The following is a 19855-nucleotide window of genomic DNA, read 5'->3' on the forward strand; positions in this document are numbered from 1 at the left end:
AAATCATAAAAATAGTTTTCGCCTGTAAGGTTATCTCAAGTTGTGAGAAGTGTAACACAGAAAAAAAATCTGTTTTTAACCAACAACGAGTGTTAAGGCATATGTAACAATGCTATCGTTTTTTATTCAATTATACATAGCGAAAATTGAATCCATCCAATTTTGGTAAAATTGAATCTGTCGTTTCATTTATGGGATGCCATCTTTTCTTCTTCTTTGATCGAAATTTGCAAGAGAGCTGTCGCATTATTTTGCTAGGTCTACTGAACAAAGTACTAACTTACTAAATGGGGTATTAATGTTTGATTGATTAACCGATATTCAATTTGAGAGCAGGTGGGAGGGAAAATCATTTTTGGGATATGTCTAAAATTAACTTTCAAGCCGCATACGATGAGAAAGAGTGACAACGGAGCCAGAAAATGAGATAGATACAACAATGAATAGGAAACAGACGTGGGTTAAGTCTCAGGAAGGCTTGTTCCATAGAACCCATTGTTCAAATTTTTCTCTAATGACTGTACTTTTCGACCATAAATGACCACTAATGATTTCGCTGGAAATATGTGATTTTTTCGAGTTCAATCATTATTTAGCTTTCATTAAATGTGTCGACAAGTGAACAATGCCCCCCGTTTCATTTTGCCCCAGTTATCATTTCCTCTTGAAATGCAATTCGCTCGTCATCAAATTATGTCTTCGGAACATGAAGATAATGAAAACAATCTTGGCCGACCCACAGCATTCCGGCATGTCTGCGAAATGCTCAGAAAATGGATGAGCCTCAGCAATCGAATAAAACAGTTCCCACTCTCAACTTTGAATCAATTTCATAAACGCTTCCTATTTCGAACTAACAGAGGAAGGATTTGAACGTGAAGAACGCAATACTTTCCTTACGAAAGCGGAGAAAAAGCCATATGAGGTGGAAGGGAAACTCGAATAAGGAAAAGGATATAGTAACGGCTGAGGATAATGACTTCCCTATCTTGAATCAGCATTCCAGCGACATTTAATTCCTCTAAAATATACACTGCTCCCCTCAGAAATGAACCATTCACGCGTTCTTCGTTATTCGTCTTATGTTATTTGACATATGAATGCGGGTTGCAATGAGATTACTTCGACAATTTTTTATATATCAAGATGAGAAAAGTCAACTTAAACATGCCAGTGATTATTTTCTCATTTTTTGTTATCTCTAATTGATGATATTTCGATCATTTCAAGACATTTGTGAAAAAATTTCAATGCAAAATAGAGAAAAAATATAATATTCGATGTGTTAGAATTGTATTAGACAAAAACTTAAGTTTTTGATTATATGCCTACTATATCACATCAAAAAATGTGATTTACTATACATGTAGGATGGGTGATAGAATAGGATAAATAACAGAGTTTTTTGTCAATAGTCTCACCATTTTTCAATTTTTGTACGTACATAACGTTTGTTTGGATTGAAGTCTTTCCAAATTGATAGATTTTAGATGGTATAGTAAAAGTGTTTGATATACTCGATGTTATTCTTACGAATAATATTAATTTGAGTATCAGACTAAGCATTTGAATAGAAAAAAGTTCTTTCTCTTTCGTTAATAAGATTCAATTCAATATCTCAGTCCTCCCTTTAGTGAAAAATGTTGATTATTTTCTGCGTGGAAGCTATATATACTGTAAATAAAGCTCCCTTTTCTGGTGATAAACCTGAACAGGTGATTTAGAGGTTTAATAGATTTTTCATTGAGTTGAGGGGTTTTTCAGTACAAATGCACGAAGCCCGTATTTGACTATAATCATGATTATTATTATTCAATGTGCATTTGTGTTGACCCTTGAAGTGATGTTCAAATGATCGATTTAAATATGAATTTATAATCTGTGGAGTTCCATCCTGTTATTTATTCAAATAATTCCTGGAAAAATGTTACATCACAGATTATTCCAGTGAAAGCTCAATTCCGATATTTGTTCATTATATTCAATGATGAATGTTTAATTGAGCTTGGACATTCTGTTATTTTCAGGTTAATGTACAGGAAATCCTATTGCATAACTACTTCAATTTTCAAAAATGGACGCTAAAATCCGATGAAAAGCTTAACTGCTGAAGCTTATAAATTTTTTACAAAACTTCTAGCTTTTCCAGCAAACTAGGACAACAATTGCTACTTCTTTCATTAATCGACTATTTTTGGTCGGTATCGAAATGAAATGAAATTCTAGTTCAGATTTGTAAATACATATCACATAAAAAAATCCCTTCCAAATAACATTGGATATGGAGAAATAAGATGCAATAAGTTCTTCGGATAAGTCATCAGAGACCCCCTTGACTCTCCTGCAGTCGCTTGACGCTTGTTGTACATTCGTTGTAGTTAAATCTGGGAGCCATAAATGGGTGTAGGAGTCTGCAGAGAAAGTGAGGTTTGGTTCAGTCTTTGCAGGACAATTGGCGCATCGTATAAGAATATTTCTCAAAGCGACGCACAGGTTTCGCTTAAGGCGGTTGCAATATTCAAACACTACACTGTACTGACGAGTGGACAATGATCCCGAGCCAGGTCTACAGTTGTGTTTAGACGTTTCAACTACTCTGGGAGTTACTACGTTCGTTAATGACTAGTTCGCATCATTGGACCAGTTTGATATTAACGAGGTGACCAGTGGTGGCTTGGAGGAGTACCTACTGTGTACTCCATTTCCACGTTACAGTATTTTACTCGCACGTTTACGTTTACGAGACGACGTCTATTTTGATAATTCATCATGTTGAATAATATACCGAAGCAAACTGGCACATTTAACTCTGCCATTTCAAAATGAAGAAATTTCTAAGCCGAATGTTCATCAGCTGGAGCAGGCAATTTCCTGTGCCGAGTATCTCTGTGTTTTCTTTGTCAACGTCGATATTTCAAAAGTCGACGTCGATGTTTTCGCCAATCCCTAATTCACGGTAATCTGAAAACAACTAGTATCTAATCTGTGTTGGGGCCAACCATTATGCATTTCGAGTTTAACTGCTCGAGAGAATGACATAGTCTTCGTTTATTAAGAACCGTAACACCGTCTGTTCTAGGGGGGTTAGCGAATAGCTTGGAGTGTCTTAATCCGCCAGTAAATTGGGTTTCAGCTAAAATCCGGCCAGCAACTGAAACAGTGTATATGCGAACCATGGAACTGTATCGCACACACGTCTGGCGGCGCAATTTCAGAGCGCGCTGGACCATAAATGTCAGATATAAACGCCGAACAGGTTTACGTTGTATTTAAAAAGAGCTGCGGAAGAATGGACAGAGAAGCGTTGATTGTGTACCCTTCCGGTTTATTTATAGTTAATCTTTACGGCACATACGCCGGAAAATTGGTGGAATAAGGAGCTTATACTACGAGCCCGGCATTGACTTGTATGCAAGGACCCCTTCCTTTTATTGCCTTTGTTCGATCATCAGTGGCATTCTTGCGAGTGCTATCTAAGCCGACATGCTGGGCTCGGAACATAGCAGCCCAAACAATGGATCGCCTAAGGACAGCGCAGTTATTGGTCGGACTCTGCTGATTATTTTGACTTTTCGGCACGTTGGGGCTGTTCCCCACTTGCTAACAGTCGTGTCACTAAAGGACATAAATAAGGACCAGCACCAAGAATGTCTCACATCGGGAAATCAATACCTATTTGTATGAGTACGTGAATACTTCTTTGAATCACCCCCATAGGCGTCCGAAAGCAGAGTCAAGAAAAACTAACCAAATTCAGGTTTTCTACTTTTGCAGAGGTCAGTTCTCCCTTCATAACTTCACAAACATGGTGCGCCAGATCACAAAACCTTGTGCTTTTGAAATTCCTCTTGCATTGAAGCCCTTATTTATCGTGCTGTGTGGCTTGTGGCCCAATCCTCATATTTTGTGTCAAAAAAATCAGTTAACATGTGCCCATAGCTGTGAGGAGTGACTGTAACGGTTGTTTCTTTCAAATTTCAGAAGAAATCAGACCAATATCACCACCAGATCACACTGGATATTCTGTGGTAGCTCAAGAGTATTTTCAGTGGCATTTTTCATTGATAAATTTATAATACAGTAATAATTTCAGGTCCTTTCCCAACTCGACGAAAGGGATTGTACATTATACAGGGTGGATCTTCGACTTGTTTATATATTTCAACTGAAATTGTCAATAAAGTGTCAGAAGTTTTTTTTATTGCTTTCTCGTTTTTTCAATTTTCTACTGAATAACCACTGGTATATCTATGGGAGATGATTACTCAACATAAGGGTCCTGTAGCGTTCCTCGAACAACTGAGGAATCTTCAGTTGGAAGACTGGACCTGGTCGAAAGACTCTCCCAGTCAAAAGCAAGATTTGGCTATAATAATTTACTGAAGGCATTTCTAAGGACGAGGGTGATCCTCCACCAAGATCAGCAGAAGATTTTTGACGCAGAGATGATATTCCTCCCAGTGCAATTGAAGAACAAGTTATGTACCTATGGTTATCTATGGTCATCACCAAGTCGTAGAATAAGTTTGGATGAAAGCTTTAGTATTAACTTTTTCTCGTTTTCTGCTCTGTCTCTTTGTTTCAGATATTATTTCGAAATGGAAAGAGGATAAAGAAATTTTTATATTTATGGAAAAGAAGCCCTTCAGTATTAAAAGCTTTTTCTGTAAACAAATTTGTCGTCACTAAACTACTCACGGGGAGACAGGGTTTTTTTACTGAGGTTTTTCCCTAAGCTCTTGTATCATACTCCAAATTGTATGGTATCCCGTTACACTAACCTCTGCTAAAACTCATACATATGCTATAGTTTTCAAGATGAGCTATGCCACCCCTGGAAAAACAAAATTTCCTTCAGAATAACAGGGCAAACCTATGACACCACAGATCTGTGGATCTTTCAAATAGAGTTAGTTGCATTTGGCCAAAATACCCAATTTTTCGAATTTGATGAATATTTTTCATTTTTGAATATAAAATTACTCAAAAACGGCGTATTATACGAGAATTATTTTATTTTCCAAAATGGTCAAATATTCAGCAGTGAGCATTCAACTTTCAAGAGTTGGGTTCTTCGAATTTCTGATAATGTTATGAATGTCCTCTTAACACAACATTTCAATTATTTACTCACATATTCCAGTTTTTTCATTATGATCATTACATACCATAAATGTATCAGAAATTCAAAGAACCCAACTCTCAAAAATAAATTGAATATTTTCTCGTAGTAATTTGATATTTGAATACAAGAAATTTCTTTGGCTGAATGCGACTCTGATTGAAAGATTCACAGATGTGTAGTGTCATAGGTTTAGCTTGTTATTCTGAACGGAATTTTGTTTTTCCAGGGGTGGCATAGCTCACTTCTGGCGAGCTGAAAGCTTAAAATAGCTTTATCTTTTTATCTAGGCTGAATCGGAAAAATGGTAAAGGAAAAAGTGTTTCCTTCGACCTCAAAAATCTGATGTCAAATATATGTAGGTACAAGTCAAAGTAAAAAGTGTTTCCTTCGACCTCAAGAATCTACTGTTGAAATATATGTACAAGTCAAAGTCTCACCATGTATATCATCATATAAAACATACGAGATGATTTCATCTCGCTTTATTGTTACTTAGCAGAAAGCATCTGCAAAAACCAGCAATCTGTTTGAACCGATCACCATGCCCAGAAGACCAACTATCAAGCTTGTTCGAGTAGTGTGTTATTTTTCATGGAAATTGGCATTATCACGGACAAAGCTCAGAATATTGTAGTGGGTGCTTCGCAAGCTGCGTTCCTAGAAGGCCAAATAACAAGAGCAAGATTCACAGAAGATCGCGTCACTTGGACAAAAGCGATTGCGGACAAAGCTTCACAGAATATGGGAAGCTCATTCGTATGCTTAGGTACTGTTGATCGCAGATTACGTATTATTTTCATAACACCCCGTTTCGTGTTGTTTCTTGTTCGTTAGCACCTAGGTAACCGACTGGCTTAGTGCAGGGACGACTCCACAGAAACCAGGTATGGAATCAGGTTGCCTCCAATGAGAAATTTGAATTTTGCTGCGGTACGAACGACGATAGAGCAAGGGAAGACAAGAAGATTTCTTCTACCTACGAACCCCTTCGTTTCAATTCCATGCCAACCACATCTAGAAGTTACAATTGACTACTTTGAAGGGAAGACTTTCACGTTGTTCTTCGGTGATGACCTAAACATGGGTAAATGGAAGATCTGATACAGGGGGTGTAGATGTATATCAAAGATGCATAACCACGTCACAGATAAATTGAAACCAACATTTTGTTGTTATTTGGTTTACTACTCAAATTTGCCAGTTTTGGCCAAAAATACCCACCCCTTCCAGGCTGTTTCCAATTGATTCAGTCTGTTTATTCATGATTACCCTTCGTACAATAACAGAAGTACATGTGGTGTGTAATGAATTAAGAGAAAGCGTTCAAAATGATCGTTTCGTTCGCCCCATGCTCTTCATTTCCGAATTGGAGGTCAAGAGCAAGAATCTTTTCAAGCCGGCCCCTCTGATTAAATTAAGATGAAACGATAAAAGTGAAACGCGATTACATGTGCACTGAGACGGGAGGAATGTTGCAGAAGCTGATGTCAGTTGATTCTGAACAGGGTGAATTGAAGGAAGTTAATGCGAAGCTTATCTTTTGACGAGCACAATTCCCTCTACAAGAGAATTTCTCAGTCAGGTGCTCTTAAGTCTTCCATATGATATACATAAACAACGCGGATTGTCTGAATGCCTGAGATAGGTTTATCTTCTGTTGAACTCCCCTAGTAATTGCTATTTAATAAACATTCGCGATAACAGTTCACGAATTCGGGAATTCTGCTGATGAAATGCGTTATTAACAATGTCATGAAGCGGATTTGTTGGAAGGCAGATTATCACAAGCTTCGAATTTATATCTAGACTGAAAAGAATTCAGTTAATTCTGGAGTGAAAAATAAATAAACAAAGCTAACTTTCGATATCCAGTATGTACATATCAGATTGACGCAACTTGCATCCACGAAATTGAAAGATTTGGAGGCTTATTTTTTGGAGTAAGAATATGACCTTTATGCCAACACTACGATACTTTCATCAGCATTATTTTTGATGTTGATATAATCAATGAGAAGATCCTATGCGGAGTGATAAAATAATCAACGAAATAATATAGAACCCGGTGCATTCGCCAATTTGCAACATTTTGATTTTCTTGAATATATGCAAAATTTCGAAAATACGTGATATAACCATTGAAACCCAATATGGAATAGAGTATCAGAAATATCTGGGGTATTCTAAATAGAGTTAGAAGTAAAGCTGAAATCCCCTATGGATTTCTGGAAATATTTTCACTTTTTTGCAAAGTTATCAGTACTTTTCGGTTTTCTGCATCAATTCGTTTATATCTCGAAAAAGAAAATAATTCCTGAGGAGTATAACGACTTCTTGGAAAACAGGAAAATGAATTCGGAAAATTGTATCACGTATATCTGGATATTATGAATGATCTGCTCAAATAATGGAAGTCCTCGTTTGAAAAACCCTTGAATGGGATATTCAGCAAACGTAGGTTGTTTGGTATCTTTTATTACCATTCTTACAAACTCGTTGAAGTTTGTAGCCGCAGAATTCAATTGTGATATCCGGAAACACATGGAGCTTTCCATCCTTTTGTATTCTATGGACAATGTAGCTTAGAATTTTTCACAGAAAACATATTTATGTTACCCCGAGATAGAACCTGTGCAGACTATCCCACCAAAGGATATTCCAACTCGAAAAAGTATGAATAGGACAGAATATTCTCCATAAAAATAATATTCATGCACTCACCTCTTGATACTATGGCTTGAAATACGGTCCAGAGTAAAATCATAACTTGGGTGGCTCTCATGCTTCGATCTCTGTGTTGATAACTTTTAATTAGGAGTTGTGTCTTTGATTTTATACAATTTCCCATGACTCTGCACCATCCTGGTTATCTGAAAACAAATTATCTTCAGAGCGTCTGGCACAAAGTGGAGTTTCATCAAGAAAATGGCCTTATTGTAGTATGATGCCCCATTCAATTACCGATACGCTTTCAACGTTTCTTTTCTTTATATGAGTGTTAGGATGAAACGAAAAAATTAAGGTGCGGAAATTCAACATTCACCTGATATTGCTCCATCAAGAAGGAGACTATTGGATTATTCAAGTGTAATCAGTACTTAGTTAAAACAATTTCGAGTTTGTTAGGGAAAATTTCGAAGACTTCGTGGATGTAATGAAAAACTTGGCTGAATCAGTGGGGACTGATCTCGAAAATTGGGAAAGTGAATTTGAAAATATCATATATTTGAAAGCGTCGATACCACGCCATTGAATTTCGAAACTATGTAGTGATAAAATGATTCTCCATGCGAAAGATTTTATCTGATTACACTAGCCCAGGGTTATCCAACTTTTTCTTGGCCAGGGAACTCTTTTATATAATTCTTGTTAGCAGGAACCACCTGTTATAAACCTGTAATAAATCAGAAAATTTTATGGAGCTCGATGTAGCCGTTCGGTCTTGACGATTATTTTCGATTCCATCTTTTTGGAAATTTTTCGATAGTCACCTTTCGAGTGGATTATCTCTCATTAACAATAACCGTAGGTAAAAACGTGATACATATTTTGAAAGAGCAACTCTTCTAGTAATAAATCTGAAAATTTTATGGAGCTCGATGCAGCCGTTCGGTCTTGACGATTAATTTATTCCAATTTTTTTGCGGCTCCTTCGCCATTTTGCAACCTCTTCAATTTATTTTTTCCACGGTACAATGACTTGTAAGAGTCGAAGATTCTGATCGATTATTTAATTGATTCCATCTTTTTGGAAATTTTTCGATAGTTACCTTTCGAGTGGATTATCTCCCAATAACCGTAGATGGAAATGTGATACATTTTCTGAAAGAGCAACTCTTTTAGTAATAAATCTGAACACTTTGTTTTTTGTCATGAATCTCACAATGCTGAAGACAATCAATCAAGAATCCATGTTCTGAAAGATGAGCAATGCTTTAAAGAACATGAGGAATTTAAAATTTTTTCGTGAAATGGAAATAAACGAACGAAATAGCCCATGTGAATGTAAGTCATGAATCTCACATTGTCGAAGACCACCATTCAATCATCCCCAAAGATCAGTGGTTCAAAGAAAATGGAAAATATAAATTTGTCCATGAAATGGACAATGGAAAAAACCAAATGGATCTGTGGAAGTTGCGTTATTAATTTTACAGCGTCGAACACAATCAATCAATAATCCATGTCCTCATTGACGGACTATTGGTTCACACAACATGGATTATAATTTTTGTCCTTCGTGCATTGAGGAAATGTGAACCAAAATACGTATGAGAAGGAAAGTTTGTTGTTATGAATTTCAAAGCATCGAAGACAATCAATCACTCCTGCATGTCCTCGAAGGTTTTTTCGTTACTGAAAGATAGTTTGTACTTGTATCAATATTTTTTCAGTATAAAACTGACTCCCTAATTCCTCGGTCCTGCTTACGTAGGGGGATGTATCCAGGTAATACATCGGATGAATAAATTTCGATATCGCCTCGTCTTCTAATAAACTACCCCCGCTGCGAAACAGCTCACTTTACTGGGGAATAGAGATCGAATTTTGATTTCGGCTGTTTGCTCTCCTCGCAAAAGCAGGCGCAAAAGGGTGGCATGGGTTAACTATAACAATAAAGAGATGGTTTCAATTGTTCGGTAGAAACTGAGCCGCAGGTGCCTGGCAGGTTCCAATCCCGCAGTCTACAGCCTCGATGTGACGCAGCGCCTTATGCTGTCAAATATAATGGCATGCACATTATAAACTTTGCGGAATACATTCAAAATAATTTACGCAATATGAATTCATATGTGGAGTTTATTAAAGCTCGCGTATTGAGTTGCACCGTTAAATTTATCTAACACAGAATTATGCGAGTTTTATGACTCCGCACTCTGCGCCTTGAATGAATGAACTCGTTGCGGAAACAAAAATGACAAACAGGTCCCTCAAAGTGAAATATTACAATGGGGCCTTGCCTTTTTCAGCCCTCGTTAATGATTTTCGCTACGAAGTGGAAAATCTTTGTTGAAATTTTCATTCCTGTTTTGCTGAGGTTACGGTATTGGATTCGCCCATCGGGAGCAGGTGTGAGTCGTTTTTCGATAGAAAAAGGTGAAAATCGGAATACAACTGGAAGCCGGATAATCGGTTGGTATGTTTTCATATCCCCCGTTGCTATTTTATGATTTTCTGGTTTATATTTTCCGATAAAAGGAATTCCGACATTCCACATTCGACAAGGCATATTTTCATCATTCACTGCACAATTATATACAGAGTGGGCCACTGAAAACGAAACAGCGGCTCTGTTGGCCGACACAACTGAATTATGCACACTCTCTGCTACTTAAAAACTGGAGGCATATGGCATAAGGGGCACACAGTTAGAAATAATGAGGAGCTATTTACAGGGATGGAAGCAACGTGTAGCAATGACGGTAAATGGTGATGTTTAACAGGGTGTCCAACAAGGAAGTCATCTTGGACCTTCATTTTTCATCCTGTATACAGATGTTCTGCCTGATATGGTTCCACAACTCATAAATCTTTTCTTCAACTAAGCAGGTGATACCAACATCTTTCTTCGTGCAAAAAATGTGGAAAATCTTCAAAAAGCTTCTTAATACTGCTACTGAGTCCGTCAATATTTGGTGTGCAGCACACAACCTGACTCTAAGTACTGAAAAAACGGAGTTTGTTTTCTTCCCAAATAAATTACGTAAGACAACAATTCCAGAAAACCTAATATATGCTGGGAGGAAAATAATGTTGAAATCGAGTACAAGATTCCTTGGAGTTGATGTTGATCGTCACCTTGATAAGTTCAACCATACGACAGAGCTTCGTAAACACCTAAACAAAGTTTTGTATACACTTCGTGTACTGAAGACAATATATTTTTCGAATTTCCAGCCTCTAATAAGCTATGGATTGGTGATCTGGGGAAATAGTCGATGGGCATGGGCCATCCTTGTGTTCAGGATACAAAAACAGGCTATAAGAAGTTTATTCCGTATGAAGTTTCGGGAAACATGTCGTGGAGTGTTCAGGCAAAATAACATTCTCACACTGCCAGCATTGTACATCTACAGAAGCCTACAATTCATACAGAACAACCGAAATTACTTCGAGACATATAAAAAGACAATCTCTATATTGATTATAAAGAGATATAAGCCCTTTAAATATAGGATACTCTGACCCACCTCAGCACCCCCTATCTTTCCTTAGCTTCCACCAATGAATCACCCTGTATATCCCTCTTGTAAAAGGGAGATACCCTTCCCTATTGAACAAACTAATGTTCTAATCTAATACCACTTCTTGTTCATTTTCTCTAAGAGGTGCTAGTGAACGTAACAAGGATTATTTCTCCATAGTCCATTCTCTAAAACGGCTCGCTCTATTCAGAACTCAAGGAGTACATTATATTGAAGGTAATGACCCGCATCATTCAGATATCAAACGTTCTCGCGATATTAGAACTTGGAGATTTTCTAGTTGGGAATTAAATATACCCATAGAGTTCAAACTAACCTTATTTTCCCTGTAACTCCGTGTAATTGAATACTGTTCTATAGACTGGAAGGCATCGACGTTTTTTCTTACAGAAGAATATTGAGTGGGCTGTTTTGATTCCAGAAACCGAATTAATCAACTTATATGTGAAAAATACCTGTAAAAAGACAGCAACTTCCTGAGGAGTTTTTTCACTTTTCAAACTGTAGTTTGAAAGGTTGAATGTTGGGCTTTTTTACAATATTGGTTATATATACCTTACAACTCTTCCTTAAATACTTTAATCGTGCCAATAAATAAGAACTCCTCGTGTTTGAAAATGATTGAAACATGTCATTTTCCTAGTACAAATCTCATTATTGTCAAATGATTGAATGCTTCCTGTTCGTAGAAAAAATGCCAATTCTATTCAAACCACTCTGGAGTAACAAATATACAACGCAGTCAAGAGCTTTTCTCCAAGATTGGGATCATAATTGAGTCAGTATAAGTGAGTGGTATATCGGAAGGAACTTGCTTCTGCGGTATATCAAAGAGTTCGCGAAAATAGCTGAAATTTCATTATCATACGTTCTCATTTATTTCCAGAATAGGTTAACATACTTCCCCATAATAACGAAATATTTATTCTCAAATCAATTCCACTTCCTCTTCCAATTAAGAGGTTTCCTAGGTTTTCTTCCCAATATCCAGAAATAAATGCGGGAAATATGTACACTGCTCAACAATTGATAGGGATCAAGTTGCTCGTGGCTTTTGTCAAGGTATCTGGAACATCTCTCACACACGTGTTCTCCTAGGAAAAACTGGGAGATTTTAAGTCGTTGTTATCCTATTCTTTTTTACTTCCTCAAGCTCCTGCCTCCTTAAGTCGATTAATTGTAGTAAGTTGAGGATTGTGGCACAAAAAACCAATGGTATATGTTGCTTTGTAGATGTATGTAGATTTCTAAGAAGCCTGAAAGGAAATGTTTCAGAAAAACGTCTGCAACGGTATCATAAATCAATCAAATACTTTCTTTCCACTAGCTGAAAATCACGAATCAAAATATAATATTCAATTTTCAGTATGTGCTGGTACCCGCTGCGAAAGTGTAGTCCCAAGAGAAAATTTCCTCATTATATACGAATGTTAATTAAAAGCAAAATATGGGTTTAATCAAATATCAAACAGATGCACATTGTTTCTAGATATTCCATTAGGAAAACAAGTGAATGGAAGTAAAGAGCAAGGGATGATAATTAAAAAGTCCGTATCGTCACTTTTAGATTTTCATAATGAGTTAATTTCATTCAATAAAATTCGAGGATAATTAATTAACCTAGGAGTTCGGTGGAGAAGAACAATATGATTATGGAGAATGCAGGCCAAATACCTCAGCACGGAAAACTACTGAGAATGTGGGTGTGAAAATGAGTATACATTTATAAACTAAACTGCCACCTGAAATGCTCTGAATTCAATTCCTTTCCGAATAACAGCGTATCATTCCGGCAATTATTGCTATCTGTGAATTTGTTTTCGTCGTAGTAATTGCTGCATCCAATGTTCGAATTACACTTGAATTTGCCTTATTTTCGGCTTCACCCTAAACATCGATTGGAACTGTAAAGAAGGATCTGAATGTTAACCATTGCTTTATTTATTCCTTCCCTTATTCAAACTACTAGCTACTGTAACATAGATTTCTGAGTCTACTTCAAGGAACAAATTAGACAAACAGATTACACCTGGAGGGGAAAAATATTTTTTTTGTAGACTTCAGAGTAGAAAAAACGGAAGCCATTTATGGTTTCACAACCACTAGAAACTGTTTGAAATTTCGGTGTTTAATTTTTCGTTTCTCATGGAACTCTACAGGGTCTGCAGTTTACATGAATGAGGAAAGACGTAAAAGAACCAAAATCGTTCAGATTTCTGGGTATTCATCTTGATAATAGACTGGACAGATTGCTGCAATTTTTTCGGTAAGACAAATCAAGAATTGCCATTGCGAGGATGTATATTTTTATTTGCAATCCCTGAATAACAAGAAGAATGCAAAAAGGGCCTCAATTCAAACATTGCACATGTTCGTAATCAGCGATGATTAGTCCCCACTGCTCTGCCGAATGAAAAACAAGGGTTTTATTGGAATTAGCACCTCCGTGTGCCGTATTTATGACAGTCTGTCATTTCGTTTTCCCGAACCGAAAATTTCGTTGGTTTTTCAATTAATGCGGTACTTGAAATTCGACGTGCTTCCCTTTATTTATCATTGTGGTGGAAAGATTATTTTTAATTCCCATCAGAAAGCCGACGAAAGCCTCTTGAAAAAAATGGGCGTTATTCTGGATCAATATTAACAATACAGTGAGTGAAGTATCCGGGAAATGCCACAACGCAAGGTTTAATACATAAAAAACTTCAATTCAATTCAATTTATAATATGCATGCGAGTCTCTAACTTGTAAATTCATTATACAGTGTGGAAAAGCCGAATGGAAGAAATCCATTATCTTGGTTGCTGTACATTTTGACGAAAAGTTCCGAAACACGTCAAATTCGAATTTCAAATTGTCATTTCTTTTCGTAAAATGCGAACTCTACCTTCAACCCCCTGCGAAAGACAGTTACAACCCCCACATTTTTGAAGAGGAAGTATGGGCTTGTGATACATCGTATAAAAGGTCTCGTCATTCTTTATTCAGGAATGGTATCATTTTTATGTTTGTTGCAAAAATCGAAAAAATAAAATAGAGTGATAAGCGAAATTTGGAACAATATCAGAACTGAAATGTTGATGAAGTTGATGTTCAAAGTGTTCACCTCAAACGCCTTGGCATGCCTGCGATTTTGCAATAAACATGAAAGTTAAACAGGTAGTTCAAAAACAAGAAAAAAAAGTATGAACTGACACTGACTGTCAGTGCATATCTAGTAGGGAAAATATAGCACCTGTGTAACACTCTTATTATTCATTATATCTACACAGATAAATTAATCTTCTATATATGAAATGAATTATTGTGGGAATCATGAGTGTATGCAATTTTCTGGTACCGTAGAAAAACATTTCGTTCTAAAATCCAGATAACTCTCAAATCTATGTTATCAGTGTAATTCGCATGGGACATCCATTAACAAATTCAACGTGCTAAGCGAACTATCAATGCGATAACTCTTAACATTTGCTATCGAAGAGGAATATGAATCACAGTTTACATAAACTCCAATCGAAACACATACATCGGATTACTCCACTTTAGAATCGAACAGTTTGATATATAGAAAATGATAAAAAATAAATGTATTTGGAAATACGCCCACTAAATTCAAAATGAGCGGTCGAAAAAAATTAATACCATGTATTTCGGGTGCAATGTTCCTACAAGAATGAGTGTCAGGAGAAAGAAAAAACGGAAAGATAATTCTCCGGAAGAATCTTTCAAGACTGGAACACTCCAGTGTTCTTTGGGAAGTTTAACACTGTGAGATCCAAGAAGTATCTCGATCTTAGCAATAATATGCTACACCTTCTCACTGGATTACTTACAGAGTCTATGGGGAGGAGGATGAAACTCCAGATTCTCAGGTGACAGACTGCCTCGCCATTCCTAGCCAATGCAGAAAAATGCTCTGGGCTTCTCTTCTTGAAGTTCTAGTATGGTTTACCACAATAGATCGAGAGCCAAGAAATATTTTTCTGGACCTCTGGACACTCTTAATCAAAATCTGAAGCTTATGAGGACTTCTTTTTTGATTTTCATTGTCAGCGACGTTCAGATCCAATTCGCCAAATATATCATCGTAAAAGCAACTGTGCGAATGAGCATGCAAACAAAATCCGAACGATGTGAAAGTCATCCATCCGTCTTATACGAATAATAACCAGGGAACGGTATAATATAAAGAATAGCTAAGCTTAATCGGTCATATATTCGACTATATGTGAAACAAACTCCAATCACATCAATTCCAACTGGTATTTTTACCCGTCAGGCGTCGGGAGATTCCATTCAGCAGGGGTTTTATTGACTATTCAATAATGCACACGTAGATCTATTCACATATCTCAGGCGAAGCATGTTCTGCCTCAACAACGTGAAATATGAATTTAAGCGCATTTCCCATTCATTCATTGTCGTCTGACTGACTAACTCCACAAATGTCATCAGATTTTCGATTCAATTTGATGTAGATCCCATTCTTTCTTTCCAACCTCGCGATTTAGCACCAGTGGAATTCCAATATTTTCCTTTCAAATTGCCCACCCTCGTGATTTTTATTACCAATTATAAATCTCCAATATTGTCATTCTTCACTTGGAATTTTATTGAAGACTGACAGTATTCACTCTCAGCATTCCTCACATACCAATTAATCTACCTTTAAGTCAGGAATCTTTGAACAGGTTTGAGTTCGTATTTCCTTTTTATTGGGTTGCCTGCTGAATCAAAATCAATTCAGTAGGTTCTTCATAAAACATCCAATTTTCACTCGAACTACAAGAGATGAATTTGCACTACCTGAAGTAGTTGACGAAAACAATAGAATTCAACTCATTTGAGTGCCAAGGCATTCAGATATGCGAGGTTATAAACAAGCAATTAATCAGAAAATGATCACTGAAGATTTTGTGAAGAACATTATTATACTCTATTTGTCCAGTGCGAAGTAAACTTCTCTTCAAAATCCGATTTCTTTTTGAAATGTGCATGAGTAGATTATTTTCAGGTTAGGATAGAAAATTCTGCTCAGTTTGAAGTCAGAGTTGTGGCAATAGGTCCCGAAGCTGTTAAAGCGTTTCTACTATGGTCTATAGGCATCAGATTTTAGATTTTAGAGTAGGTTACATTGCACTACGACCTCAAGATCTATTGTGTCCCTATCAGGGCTGTTCTTGTCGATATGTCTTCTACAGCTTGCCTTCCAGATCCAGAGAACTCAAGTATCTGGGATATCTTCAAGGAGATTACCTACTCACCAACGCACTGTGGGCATCAAGACCTCTTTGCAGTTGGTACCAAGTGAGCTCGATTGGATTTAAGTGATTTCGGAGATTAAGCTAAATGTGGAATTTCCTCTAGCAGTAAACTTCGTATAAGTGGGCTTGTCCACACTCGTAAAAGCAGCCATATCTGGACTCGCCAGTGGAGAAAAAGTATCGTCATTCATCTCGTCAGTGTACCTCCTCACTTGCCCATTCTGATCCTTCAAGCGAGTCAGTAGAGCTCTGCTTAACAAGCCTGTCGATGTTAGATTGACTTCATGGAGACGTCTTCTGACTGTGCTTGAGGAAATCGAATTACCTGTGGCATCTCAAAGACGTTGACTCCCCATTCTGCACGTGCTGTCAGGCTGTCTCCTCAACGATTCTATCAATTCTGTGTCTCTGACGAACAGTGAGAGTAAATGAGATATCAAACTTTGACTAATATTGAATGACTTGACCAAGAGGCGAATAAAACTTGTCTTTGTCGATTTTTGATCAGGTAAAACCGTTTGATTTTATGGAAAACCAAATACAGACTGAAGAGGAAGTCAGAAAATGAGGGTAACTGTTCAATTTCCTGAGTGTCCATGGTATCTGAATATAGTGTGCATTCAACCACAATCCCACCTGTCCAAACTTTGTCGGGCAATCGAAATGGCATAGCCATAAACGAAAATAACCCCAGCAAGACGATCACAATTAAGAGTATCATCCACCAGTTTGCTTGGTAATTAGGGGACAGATTCGTTTCTCCTCCGATTGTTCTGGAATCGTCAGGGATTTTTGAGGAGGGGAATTCAATTGAAGGGGATGCTATTTTGGTGTAGACGACGATCCCGCCCGACTCTGTGACATAGATAAATTGGCACCGCAAAACAATTTCCTTCTTTTAATCACACTACATTCCCTCTGAAGTCTAGCGAAGGAGAATGCATCTTTTAAGGGAATCGCAACGGGTGCTCCTATTTGGAACAATTCTCAGATAAACTTGAAAACAAACTTTCCATTCGAGGCCGCAAAAAGCTCGATAACTTCAAGCTGAAATAACTCCTGAAAAACGTTGTAGGCATCTGGAGGAATGAGATCTGTCCAGCTTACATCGTCCCCCATAAAAATGCACTCTCAGTTCTTAATTCAGTTCAATCAGTCGGAACTGGATCAGCAGCTGAGGGAAATTCTTTCGGTGGCATTACTTTTCTTTATTACATTATCGTGTAGTCTGTTTTGTCAATTCATTTGAGTTCAACAAGTTCGAATTCAAATCTCGATACTTCTTATTCGGATAGCAACTCCTACCAAAGCTGGCTAACGTCTCCAATCGAAGATTTTGCAGATTCCTATAATGATAAAAATGAATACACATTTAGATCTACGAAGATTTTCCTGAGAAGTATCGAGAGTTGAACTTAAATTCCGAGATAACTAGAAGATCTGTTCTTTTAGAATATGTATCACATTTAGATCTACGATGATTTTTGTGGAAGATTAATCTACTCGAAAGATGGCCTCAGAAAATTTCCCAAAAAGATGGGGTCAGTTGAAAAAAATGATCGGTTGCTCGATGATATTTCAAGATTCATCACTGAAGAGTTGCTCTTCGAGAACTTGAGAGAAAAATTTTTTCGAACCTTCACCTTTTTTTCTGTTAGAATTTTTTCCAATGTACTCCTTTGTCTTATTTTTCTACACCTACTTCCCTATCTTTAATGGAGACGATTTATGGTTTATTCATACTGAACTAGCAAACCTGATTGACTGTTGGGGGTTCATTCCATTATCACCCCTCTAACCAGCAAATCCGTTAAATGGAAAAGGTCGAGACACTAGGTCAAATCTGTTCATACTACTGCCGTGCATAAATTATAGGCGATGAAATTAACAATGGCAGTAGGTGATGCGCAATATAGTTAGATAGTTACTATGAGATAATTGAATTTTGATTAGGGTCTAATTACTCCCAACAAATTTGAATATACAAGATTTGGCTCTTCATTAGTTAAATGATAAATATCCAGGGACTCTTGAACACACCTAACTACAATACAAGGGTACGTTGTTAGCTGTTCTCAACATTATATCGATCGATAATTCATCATGGCTGAAATAATTGCTAAATGAGTGAGAACAGATGATTGGAAAGCAATTAAATACACAGACTTATATGATATTGATATGAAAATCAACAATGTTTGTTGGTTTTCAAATCAATGAATGTTATGTACCAGAATCAATTTTGATTATACATATTTAACGATGAAATATAAATATTTTTGAAAATTGTGAGTGTAACATGTTGATAAACCCTTCATACTATATTATTATGAACAGATTTGCCATATTTGAGGAAATTATAAGGTGCAAAGCTTTTACGCATGTGAAAAATCAGCCTAGAACTGAGAAAAGAATAATTAAAATTCCGTCAACTTCATCATGGGTGGTGTGATGAAAACATTCAAATTGCTTATTTTAAAATATTTACGCTTTAAAGACAATGAAATAATATTCATTATTATTTCTCATAATCTTTTATTCGGCGAGTTTTCATCAAATTCGAGATATGTAAGACTGAAGCTGAATAGCCACTGAAATTGAATTTCCTAGTCATCGGTCTATATCAGATGTATGTAAATTCGTAATTTTATTTTGGGAAATGTCCGGAAACACAAGTTAGATAACCCTTTAGAATTCATTACATCAATGTATCCTTAATACTCTTTGACCCAGCTTCATCGGTAAAGTAAATTGAAGCATCAAACTATTTGTAATTGAGTTTAACGTCCATACCACCTGAGGAAATAGTCTTCCAGAGAATCATTAATTGTTCGTAATGTACTTTATCAAGTTGATACCCTATTAAGGAGAAAACTTCCTACTTCAATTAACTTCAAACTTCGATAGTAGTCAATTGATATAGCTCATATGAAATATACCGTTATATAATGTGCCCTTATACAGTTACGTTTCTGCTGAGAGGTCCAGGCAATTTTTTTAACTCCTTCTGCACTCTGGAGGACATAAGTATGTACAACCAGAACTGATTAGTGCATGCAATCAAAGAAGCATAAAAAATGTGTCTTAGTATCCTCAAATAACATCCAACAGTTGAATTTTTCAAGGGTTGTTACATCCTGAACACAGGGTATCGGGCATGAGTTCATTAGACAAAAAGACTTTATTTTTTGGTATTTTATCATCCCTTGAAATAATGCTCTATAATTCTGATTCACCTGGTATGCAGTGCGACAAATAA

At 36.7% G+C, this 19855-nt stretch overlaps 1 protein-coding gene across 1 annotated transcript in view; it reads right to left on the reverse strand.

Annotated features, from left to right (window-relative positions):
- The window catches only part of LOC123322036 (lachesin-like), a 106023-nt gene that overhangs the window by 64134 nt on the left and 22034 nt on the right, over positions 1-19855 (reverse strand). Inside the window, exon 2 of the mRNA XM_044909860.1 lies at positions 7847-7995. Within this exon, the coding sequence (XP_044765795.1) occupies positions 7847-7973 (127 nt within the window). The 5' untranslated portion in view covers positions 7974-7995. The remainder of the gene's footprint in view (positions 1-7846; positions 7996-19855) is intronic.

Source organism: Coccinella septempunctata, chromosome X (genome assembly GCF_907165205.1).
Source record: "Coccinella septempunctata chromosome X, icCocSept1.1, whole genome shotgun sequence".
NCBI lineage: Eukaryota > Metazoa > Arthropoda > Insecta > Coleoptera > Coccinellidae > Coccinella > Coccinella septempunctata.